Here is a 12,168-nt window from a genome sequence, read left to right as displayed (position 1 = left end):
CCTTTGCCAGTAGCTATAGATCATGGTGAGACTGCAGTGCTGCTGTGAGTATTCAGTGCAGCCATTCCCAATTCCGTGGCTACTTTAAATGACTAAAGCAAATCACTTCCTTTCCATCCATCCCTTTGGTGAACGGCTTCTGTGATCGGACAGGCCACGTTCACATTCTGCTCAGAGAGGCCCCAACCCAGCTCGCTTTGAAGTCAATGGGAGACTTTTTTGTTAACTTCAGTGGACATTGGATCCTCCCCTGATAGGCTGGATGTGTCAGTCCTTCTGTCTCAGCATTAGCTTACGCAGGTGGCATTATCCCATAACCAAAATACCAAGCAGCCAGATGCTGAGATGCACCAAACGACTCCCCTCCAAAAAAAAAAAAAAAAAAAAAAGCACTTTCAGTGTCTTCCTAGCCGTTGTAGCCACCAAAATTAATGAATGTGTCAATTGCTTTTACACACAAAAAAGGTATGTCCTGGTTGTGCGCAGGACAGCTGGCAAAGCTGTGACCATGTAGCCTATCGCATGCTGTTCTTCTCAAACCAGCTGGCTTCTGCCTAGGCCTCAGACATGATCATCAGCACAATAGCACCAATGGTAACAGTTTGCAGGTGAATTAATGACAAGTACACAAGACAATTCTAGTTTTATATTTTGTGGGCTGAGTGTCCCCTCCCCCCACCCCCCGCCTGTAACATTTGTATTTTTTTGGATCGTTAATTCCTTTAGGAGATGCAAACCTTTAAACAGCCTTTTTTCAAGTGTTGCTCTTAACTAGACACCTGTGCTTCCCCTCCTGGGCTTTCAGCAAAAAGAAATCCTTTCTTTCAAGCAGATGTTTGCCTTTGAGGAAGCATCTTACCTATCTGAGCCACATCCAGTATTAAGTAACTCAGGATCAGGTGACAAGGGAAAGATTCATTTGATTAAGGATGCTAATCTAGATGACAGTCCTAAATAATAACCCTGAAGGCCAACTTCCCAGAGGAACATAGACGATTGCCTTCCTGTGCATATGCACAGAGCTATTGTTTCAGTCCTTCACTTCGTCCGCTTCTGTGTTTTCTTAACAGGTGGGTGACAGGCCATTGGAGTTCTTGCTCTGCAACCTGCGAGAAAGGCATCCAGTACCGGGAAGTGACTTGTGTTTATCAGTTGCAGAATGGCACCTATGTTAACACCAGAGACCTCTACTGCCTGGGCAACAAACCCACACCAATACAAAGCTGTGAAGGCCAGGACTGCCTTTCTATCTGGGAGGCTTCAGAATGGTCAAAGGTAAGAATTTGGTTTGAGGGGGAAACCAGAGCTCTCTATAAAATCTCCTGGGCTTGATCCTGAGGGTGCCGAGCGCTCTGGCCCTGATCCAGTAAAACACTTAACGTTAAGTACTGGATAGAGGCAAGAGAGCCCAGCGTCTTGCAGGACCATGACCAGTGAGTATGATTACAAATGCAGAAGAGCTGTATGGTGCTGAGCAGTGTTTTCCATACCAGTGAATTATTGAGGTGGGTTCTATAAACCCAGCTGTATTATGTGTATCTTTCCAATCTGCAATCAAGACCACCGAGGAGAAGCATTTCAGTGACCTGTGATGAGGAGTGCAACCAGCACCACAAGCCTTTTGGCTCAGATCAAGTGTATTTTGAAATTAATTTCTGATAAGTGCTCTGTTCTATGTTGCAGGATGCCCTGGATCACTCCATCTTTGAGACTTTTCTGATTCTAGCTTGTATGATCCTTCTAGAGACAGAAAAACTGGTGCATTTATAAAGAGTTTGTAAATGGTTAATAAATTATTAATAGATGTTACAAGCATGTTATAGACACAAGTAGTATGTGCTATAGGTGGTAATAAGCCATGGTTATAAGCACCCTACTGACCTGTTGGAGTCTAACAATCTTGTAGAGCAGTGTTTCCCAAACTTGGGACGCCGCTTTTGTAGGGAAAGCCCCTGGCAGGCCGGGCCGGTTTGTTTACCTGCCGCGTCCGCAGGTCCGGCTGATCGCGGCTCCCACTGGCCACGGTTTGCCGCTTCGGGCCAATGGGGGCTACTGGAAGCGGTGGCCAGTACGTCCCTCGGCCCACGCCACTTCCAGCAGCTCCCATTGGCCCGGAGCAGTGAACTGCGGCCGGTGGGAGCCGCTATCGGCCAGACCTGTGGACGGGGCAGGTAAACAAACCGGCCCAGCCCACCAGGGGCTTTCCCTACACAAGTGGCGTCCCAAGTTTGGGAAACACTGTTGTAGAGCAATTACTTAGCCTTGTACTAAAATGTCTATTAATTATTTATCAGACATAGTATAAACTATTTATAAATGTGCCCTTATTATAAAGCGTGACCAAAAAATCTAATTAGGACATAAGGGAAATCCCATTTCTGTACTAGAAATATTGACCTCTTGTTTTACACATGAATTTATAGGAACTAGGCTGGGCCATATGTTATGAAGTAGTAAAAACCACCACTGATGCTGCAGCCTTTAAGAATAGTCATGGGAAAGAACTGGCATGTCCAATAAAATCCCCAACTATCCCTTTGAATTCAATAGCAAAATAACAAGCTTTGCAACATTAGCAATGAATGACGAACAGAACAATATTTTCATAATTAAAATAATCCTAAACAACTCCAGGGACCCTGGATCTGTACAGGGGTTGCTAGCCTGCACTGGAGTCCATGCTGCTATGGTTACCTGCGCTGGCTAGATTAAAAGGTAGTGCAGGGATGCCTACCTGCTCACACCTTCATTTGCTGTATAGATGTACCCTGAGAGATGGGTTTAGGATGTGATTATTTTTGAATTTGGGATATCAAAGAAAAGGTTTGAGAATCCCATATTGATTTCAGATATATCAGACAGTGGCATGGATAGCGTGGCTTCATATTGTGGCAGATCTCTTCTGATAGGTTGTTGGGGTTCGTGTCCAGATCAGTAGCAGGATATGGTCTAGCCCAGGGGGCCACGTTTTCAAATGGGCCTCAATCCAATTTCTGAAATTGCACCTGCGGTTTTGTGTGCACCTGTTTTTGAGAATGTAGTTTTCTATCTGTATCCATGCACAAGAATTGCCATGTGTGTATGCGCATGCAGCATTTGCCTGGCACAGAGCAAACACCGAGTGACATGTGGCTGTTACGATGGCATTTGTTTATTGTATTAAGTGCTGACTGTGCCCTCTTTATTAAAGTCTGCTGGGATTGTTAGGTTGCTTTTAAATGGTATTTCAATCGATAAGTTTTCAGGAATGAGAACGGAGGAGAGACTGCTGGGCTAGTGGCTGCAGTGTGGCCACTCATCATTCACTGGCACAGACATCTACAAGAGATACAAGCTTATATTTTTCTTGAGTCAGTTGTTTGCCAGTATCCTTTAAACTAATCCCTGGCCTGCAAAGGGTGCATGGTAATTTGCTTCATATTCTAATTCTCTCCAATAAGATCCCCAGCCAAGCTGGCCAGGACATGTTTCTTGGCCATCGTTAACTCTCCCAACATAACTTCAATGTTAGTGTTGACATAATACCTGCTAGACTCATCTTAATGATAAAAAGTCCATTTCCCCTTCGGCGTTGCACTTGTGGTTTCACAGGCATAACTCCAGAATGGCTGTATTACAGGGCAGGGCCAGTCTATGGGCAAGAGGGTGCTTTTTATCTCTCCCTGTTTTGCACTGTTTACTTTTTTTTTTTTTTTTAGTACAATATCAGATAACGTTGGGTAACTGGGAGTGTTTATACTCCTAGAACTTCAGGATCCCAGCTGTGTTGCAGGGACAGAGGGTGTTTTTTTAACAGGGACTAAGTGCTATTTAATTGTAGTCCGGAAATCTCCAGTACAAGAGGTAATATTCTAAAGTTCCAGGACAGTATATTATTTTACCATTCAGCAGGACACTACATACATTCGCTAGTGCTTGAAACTCTTTTTCTTCCAAATCTTTTCATCTTTTTCCTACTCCCAAATGGAGGAAGCAAAGTTCTGGGATTTTGGAATGTGTTATAGCTCTTTTATACATCATCATTCCAGATTATCCCTTCTTTTTATTTCTGATGGGACACCTGTTTCTAGGTCTGCTGCATTGTAGAAATGCTTGTTTATGATGGTACTGTTGTCATTGTGGTTTCCTGAAACTCTCGCCTATTTCAGATGGGCAAAGCTCATTAACTGGTTGTGTGTGGTCTTTTGTTACCAATCCATTTCCCAGTTAGAACAGTGTTTGCATCTTGCTTTTGTTAAATGAGTGTAATTTGAGCTACATAAGGGATTCATCAGAGCAAAAGTCAACTAAACAGTTTCATGACAAATATGTATTTTTTAAATTATCTGAAAGTGAGAGATTTATTTTTCCTTTAATACTTTTCTCCAAAATTTTGGGATCTAGATTCATCATTGCCAACCAGTTGGTTTTTGAAGTTAGTTCTTTTTCAAGACATGTTTTTGCGATCATATGGTCCATTTTGACTCAGGAAAGACAATTTCACATTGTGTTAGTCTGAGCACATTTTATACCCATAAACCTTTCTTGGCTGGAAATCAATTAAATCCTTAACATTTGAAACTGAGGTTGTGGGAAAAAACACACTATCACAATGGTGATATCATTTTATAAACCAATTTTCACATGAATTATTTTGTTTTTTGGCTACAAAGGAAAAAAATTGAATAAAGTGCAAGTTGAGGTCTGGTCTCCAATGAAAAAGTACGTTCTCAAAGCTAAATCCAAGACAATCTTCAGTGTGGAAAAAAAAATTAAGTTCCCTTTTTAATGCCAAATGCTTGGAATGACTTGGATAAAGTATTGCTCAACCCATTTTTAATGACCAAAAATAGAGAGTAGTTACAAAAAGTGAAAGTTTCTACTGTTCAGGAGTTGGGATAGAATTTGAAGAAAGATATGCTGATTTGCTTCTACCAAGAGGCCCGTAATGATGTATAATGCTCAGGGGTCAGGTAGGCCAAAGTGCAGTCCAGATAAGTGGTCAAAGTTCACACTTTGCCAGCAGATCCAATTCAGGGAGATGACCCAGAGAGGCAGCTAGCGTGGTCTGGTAAGATAGCAAGTCAGGATCTGACGGGGCTGCAAGGTAGAGTCAAGCAGGGTCCAAATAGCAGCTAGCAGGCAAAGGCTTGTTGCTCAGATAAGGCCAGAAAGGAAGCAGGAAGTTTATATATGGCCACCAGCCAATCAGGGTCAGGACCATGTGGCCAATCAGGAAGCAGATCCTGGAACCCTGGAAGCTGGCCCATCCAAGTCTTTGAATTCCCTGGTAATTGACTGAGCTGGTGTGACGCGATGACCAAGGCTGCTTCCTAGGAACCCAGTCGGCTAGGGTTTGAGACCAGGCACAACGTTTGTCAATGGGATTGTCTCTTGGCTTTTGTCTCAATTCTTTATAAAACCTTTTGAGGTTTGGTCAGGTGGTTTGTTAATAAACTAAAGATGTATCAGGCCATCTGGTGTAATCTGGACGTTCATCAATTGCAAATGTTTTCTGTAGAATCTTTGTAAAACCCATGTACTAAAAAAATGTTCTTAATGGTCAGAGCAGTTGAGCAGAGCAATGAACTTGTTAATGAAGCTGTTGATATGTCACCAGTACAGGCACTCTGATCACAGACTGTTTTGTCACCTATAGGAAAGCAAACGTGGTGTAGATTTGCGAATGACATAAAGGCACATGCAAATAAATGTTTGTTTTTCCAACATGTTTGTAAATCCCTGAGAGAGTTTTACGTGGTGGAAAATACTCCTACTTCAGCTTTACTCCGTTTTAGCAAATTGGATGATTCAAGGGGTTAAAAACAACATGATGAGACCAAGCACCCTTGAGGAGTTCATCCTGTCACCTTATGAAATCTTACACCGCAGTCAGGAACACTGCTTGATAGTTCCGGAAATTCTGCACCAAATGGAGCAATCCATTGCTTGTAGGTACAGCCTAAGAAATACAGCTTGAGATCTCAGGGAAGTTGATAAGAGCTTTAAGGAGTCTGCCATTGCAGCGTACAGAGTTCTCTCTGTAGCCTGAAGGAATTTGTCCTAGTAGCTTGTGGAATCCTATGATCGTGTTCATTATAAAGACATAACTTCCATAAGGAGGTCATGCAATGAACAGCACACAGTAAATTAAGTGGACAGCTTCCCAGATTTTAAAGAAGTCATTTTGTAGTTGCCGTGAAGTATTTAAAGGCATGTCTGTTAGCTTGCCAGCTCATAAACACTTGTCATTCATGTCCTTAACAAGGCCAGCAGGTCAAAACTGCCTGGATTGTATTTTTAAGGCAGACAGGCATGCTGAGATTTGTCCATTTGATGTAACGTATCAAGCTGATGCTTGTTTCCAGCATAGACCCCCTGAATGGAGAAGCCTCTTGGAATATACTCAAAAGACCTCACAGGGTATTTCATATCTCCACTATTTATTCAGTGTCAAGTCAACTGTCTTTTCCTCACTGATCCCTGAGGGGGAGAACTTGACGCTCAAGAGAGAGTTAGTTGTTATCTCAGTTGGTATGTATATCATTTTTCCACCCACCTGTCCCCAGCGGGCTTTCCGTGAAAACTGGCTTGTAACCACTGCACTGGCAGGAAAGTGGAACGTAGGAAGAACATACGTGCTGCTGTACATTGGTACGATTTAGATGGGTTTGACAATGCCACCCGTTCCAATATCCCTTTGTTGGAAAAGTGATCATTTAAAGCAGTGTTTCTTAGGGCAGGTCTACACTAACCCCCCAAGTCGAACTAAGGTACGCAAATTCAGCTACGTTAATAACGTAGCTGAATTCGACATACCTTAGTTCGAACTTACCGCGGTTCAGACGCGGTCCACACGCGGCAGGCAGGCTCCCCGTCGACTCCGCGGTACTCCTCTCGCTGAGCTGGAGTACCGCAGTCGACGGCGAGCACTTCCTGGTTTGACTTATCGCGTCCAGACCAGACGCGATAAGTCGAACCCAGAACTTCGATCCCCAGCCGCCGAACTAGCGGCTGGGTGTAGACCAGCCCTTAGTCTTGGGATTGTGACTTCATCCAGGGTGGGTCCCTGAGGGGGCTGTGAGGTCATGGCAAACTCTCTGACAAAACAAAACAAAAATTCCAACATTCCTTCAACTTGGGTAGCAAAATGATGCTCAAATATCCCGGTGTGCGTAGCAGCCTTGGCAGAATCCACTTCCACAGAACTCAAGAACTTAAAATGGACGTTTGGTGCCCACTCACGTGCATGTGGATTACATTGTCCTGGTACTTGTAATCCTGTCTCCTCTAGTGGCCGCTCCCAGCAACTGTAACTGTCTGCTGCTTTCTCAGAGCTAAAGAATATACCCCTTATCACAAGTTGGAGAGGCCCGTGCTGTTAGTGCCGAAGAGCTCGTCTTTGAGCCCTGCTGATGACTCAGGTGTCTGTGTGTATGTGTGTAGCCATAGTTTGCTGGATGTCATTTTGAACTGATCGCAAACTGGGGGGTCAAGGAGGGTGAATGGAAATACATTGGCATAATATTACCCTTGGGTTGTGTGTACTGTATGATTGCATGCATTGCCATAACCTAAGATGGGAAGCATTACTAAACAAATAGAAAGAGTGTGAATGTGTTTGTCATTTGCTCTCAACATAATTTATGAGAAAGCACACTGTACAGAATCAAAGATCCAGTGCAGGGTACGCATTATCTGCATTGCAGAAGACCTTGCTGCAGGATTTCGTGAGCTGGTATACCGCAAGACCTTGCAAATTCCACTGTGCAGCCAAGAGATTGAGTTGGTGCCACTGTGATTTTAGAATGCTTCATTGCATAGTCATGCAAAAGCAAAGGATGCAGAAGCTTCCCTGTTGTGTACTCTGGTGTATTTGTCCTTTTTCAGTATTGATAATAATCTCTTAAAGGGGTTAAAAATTCCACACGTGCAACACTGACTCCTGTTTAGAACTGGTTGAATTTTTTCAAATAAAAGGTTTTTTTGTTTGCAAAATTGCCGTCTTTTGGAAATATTTTTCCACAAAATATTGTCAGATTTCTTGCCTTTTTTTTAAACATTTACTGGGTAAAATATTAGGGCTGTCAAGCGATTAAAAAAATGAATCGTGATTAATCGCGCAATTAATTGCACTGTTAAAGAATAATAGAATACCATTTATTTAAATATTTTTGGATGTTTTCTACATTTTCAAATATATTGATTTCAGTTACCACACAGAATACTAAGTGTACTGTACTCACTTTATATTATTATTTTTATTACAAATATTTGCACAGTAAAAAACAAAAGAAATAGTATTTTTAATTCACCTAATACAAATAATGTAGTACAAATAGTATTTTTAATTCACCTAATACAAATAATGTACTACAATCTGGGTCATCATCCAAGATTGCTATAACATTAAATATATGGCAGAATGTGGGTAAAACAGAGCAGGAGACATACAATTTTCTCCCAAGGAGATCAGTCACAAATTTAATTAACGCATCATTTTTTTAACGAGCGTCATCAGTATGGAAGCATGTCCTCTGAAATGGTGGGTGAAGCATGAAGGGGCATATGAGGGTTTAGCATATGTGACATGTAAGTACCTTGCAATGATGGCTACAAAAGTGCCATGTGAATGCCTGTTCTCACTTTCTGGTGACATTGTAAATAAGAAGCGGACAGCATTATGTCCTGTAAATGTAAACAAACGTGTTTGTCTTAGCGATTGGCTCAACAAAAAGGACTGAGTGGACTTGTCAGCTCTAAAGTTTTACATTGTTTTTTTTTTTGAGTGCAATTATGTAACAAAAAATCTACATTTGTAAGTTGCACTTTCATGATAAAGAGATTGCACTACAATACTTCTATGAGGTGAATTGAAAAATACTATTTCTTTTGTTTATCATTTTACAGTGCAAATATTTGTAATAAAAAATAATAAAGTGAGCAGTGTACACTTTGTATTCTGTGTTGTAAGTGAAATTAATATATTTGAAAATGTAGAAAAACATCCAAAAAAATTAATAAATTTCAATTGGTATTCTATTGTTTAACAGTGCAATGAAAACTGCAATTGTGATTAATTTTTTTAATTGTGATTAATTTTTTTGAGTTAATAGTGTGAATTAACTGTGATTAATCAACAGCCCTAGTTAAAAATTCCACACCTGCAACAGAGACTCCTGTTTAGAACTGGTTGAAAATTTTCAAATAGAAGGTTTTTTTAGTTGCAAAATTGCTGTTTTTCGGAAACTTTTTTCCACAAAATATTGTCAGATTTCTTGCCTTTTTAAAAAAATATTTACTGAAAAAAAAAATTGAAAGTATCATTACATTTTTTTTTGTTTGTTTCCCATGGTTTTGGTAAATGAAAAATATTGACGGTATTTTAGATAATGTAAAAATTTGGTAGAGGGGAAATTATTAAAGTGGCTAAAAGAATTGAAAAAAAATGAATCCTTTAAAATGACAAAACCGCTTTGAATAGTTAACATTTTTCATGAAACTTGTTTTTCATTTGTCCCTCGACTCTGCTTCTGCAGCTGTGATGACACCCAGCCGAGATGGTAATTATTTGTAGCACCATAGTGAGTAGGAGCCCTGGTCACAGATCGGGGTCCCATTCTGCTAGGTGCTGTCGTGCAGCAGTTGAAGGTAATGCCTCTTGTTTTTCAGTGCTCAGCAGATTGCGGCAGGGGAATCCAGAAGAGAACAGTAATGTGCACGAATTCTCAAGGGAAATGCGATGCAGCCACCAGGCCAAGGGACGAGGAAGAGTGTGAGGATCACACAGGCTGTTATGAGTGGAAAACAGGGGATTGGTCTAAGGTAATGGTGAACTCTGAGCAGTGTTTGCACTCTAATTGCCTAGATTATCAGGTCAGGAATCCACCTTTTAAACAACCCTTCCATGTGGATTTTAATGGGTTTTAATTATACTGTTTAATAGGACATAGACGTATTTTCATGTTGTTGTTTTTTTAATTTGATTTCCATGAAAGTAGTTTGGGGATTTAAACACTCCGTCACAGCATCGACAACCCAAACATTGCAGCTTTGGGCTACTGCACAAGACACAGACATCTGTTTCCATTTTCTAAGCTGAGCAAACGGCAAAGGAAGCAGCAGAAGTTTGATATTTTTTTTTTTTTTTTTTTTTTTTTTAGAAATGTATCTTTCAGTGCTAACAGTTGCAGGTATTGTTAGAAGTGTGGCCACGGAGGATGAATGGGAGCCTAAATGGCGGCTCGTGTGGCCCATTGTGAGGAACAGAGGGGGGCTGTAACTGCTGTCTGACCTCCAACCCCCAAAGGTTTTCTCTGGCTGTGTGGCATAACTGCTGTATGACCCCCCCCACCCCCAGAGGTTGCCTATGCTATGGCTATATGCCACACACACGTGTTCTCCGCCATGGGTTTTGGGGTGTATTGTGGGTGGCAGACCTCCCTCAAAGTCCCTTATGAGGCTAAGAAGAGAATGAAGAAGCTGAACAGTCCACAGAGACACCAGGCTGGCTCGCAGTTCTACCTCAGAGCTCTCAGTAGAGGTGGCATCCCCTGGCAACAACCACCCCCTTCAAGGTAATCAGTGGGAATGGACACAGTCCAAAGCCCCCCCCCCCCCCCCCCCCGCTATCTCCAGGATCAATCTATCCCCCTTTAGCCGCCCCCCGCTCTCTCCTTGCCAGGAGAAGGAGAACTCTCAGGGCTCAAGAGGGCAAAGTGAATGGCAGAATTCACTAAGAGAGATTTGGTGCGGGAACTCGTTTGCTTGGGACTCTCCTGCACTGACCTGCACACAAGAGGGTCAGGCAGGCTTTGGGCTTGGCCGTAGAGAGAGCCTGCTAGGGGAAGTGAAACAAAACACTACCTGAAAGAAGGCAGGTTGGCCTAGTTAATGTGGGCTTCAAGTGCCTGGCACCTGGCTGACAGAACCAAGGGCTTGGGAGAACTGGTGTTAAACAGCACATTGGAAAGGACCTGTTCGGCAAATCCTTCCCAAGAGAGACAAGGGGACTCAAAGCACCGAATGGCAAATTCTGCTCCTGACTCATACGAGTAGCCCCTGATGGCAAGCAGAATCTGACACTTCCTGTTTCATCACAGTAAAGATGGATCCAAAGCTGTATCTCCCATAGCCACCAGCACCTCATAGCCTGGTTGCCAGCACAAGAAATACACTGCACGGTCTTATCCGTGACTCACTCTGACCCTCTGAAGTGAAAATTAGTCATTTACTTAAAAACAGAGCCAGAATTCCCATCCTCAGGGCCTCACTCTACCCCCACTCACACCGTCGTGAATGTAGAGCCCCTAGACTGTTGTCAGTGGACTTAATCCTGATATACCGATGTAAGTCAGAGGAGAATTGGTGCCTGAGTTTTCACTCAATCCTTAGCCACACAGGCAGTTTTCTCTGAGTAAGGACCTCAGCAATTGGCCACGCTGTTCATAAAATCTCTTTAAATTGCTAACTTCATGCTTGCTTGGGGGACTGAAATTTCCCAGGAATATTATATTCCAGTCCTGTTTTATCTTATCTTTGTAACTGTACCATTCTTTAAACACAAAGCCTGCTTTGTGTTCAGGAATGTACAGCATGTGCGAAACCACTGGGATACAGTAGTTTCATTTTGCTTTCCAAAAAAGCAAATTTAATTCTTCTTGTTGTTGATCAAACTCCAGTGAAACAGAGGCCATCGCAGGCAAATGGGCTTACCTGCTGTAGCATTTTTTAGATGACGATCAGTAATAAAAATATTTGTAAATAGATCCCCTCAGTAGGCAATTGTATGTGAATCTAATGGTGTTGATGCTGGAGAATGCATTAAGAACCTGCCATATGCAATAAGTCTATATTTATGCCGAAACAAGAAGCTGTATAACAGAATGTTTAGAGTATTGAACGTTATTTTATTCCTAACCTGGCATGCAGAACCCAGGAGAACTAGCCAAAATAAACTGTCCCCCTATATTAACAGGTGAAATAACTTTTTTTTTTTTAAATCTTAAAACATTTCAGAGTAGGAATTGACTAGGACTCTTTTTATAGCGGGAAATATGAAATAGTTGTGAATTCACCAATTACATAGATTCAGCGACCCAGAGGTTTTAAACCCAGTAGGAGATCCCCTAAAGCCATCATACATCCTAACCCATCCTGCTGGTATTGACTAGCATAGCACGGTAGGTG

At 42.0% G+C, this 12,168-nt stretch overlaps 1 protein-coding gene across 1 annotated transcript in view; it reads left to right on the top strand.

Annotated features, from left to right (window-relative positions):
- Positions 1-12,168, top strand: part of ADAMTS17 (ADAM metallopeptidase with thrombospondin type 1 motif 17) — a 271,681-nt gene that overhangs the window by 237,877 nt on the left and 21,636 nt on the right. Inside the window, exons 21-22 of the mRNA XM_065412384.1 lie at positions 1,071-1,275; positions 9,652-9,804. Coding sequence (XP_065268456.1) covers positions 1,071-1,275; positions 9,652-9,804 — 358 coding nt within the window. The remainder of the gene's footprint in view (positions 1-1,070; positions 1,276-9,651; positions 9,805-12,168) is intronic.

The sequence above is a fragment of the Emys orbicularis genome, chromosome 10 (genome assembly GCF_028017835.1).
Source record: "Emys orbicularis isolate rEmyOrb1 chromosome 10, rEmyOrb1.hap1, whole genome shotgun sequence".
NCBI classification, from domain to species: Eukaryota; Metazoa; Chordata; order Testudines; family Emydidae; genus Emys; species Emys orbicularis.
The sequence above is the reverse complement of the archived record's forward strand: the minus strand, read 5'-3'. Positions and strand labels throughout refer to the sequence as shown.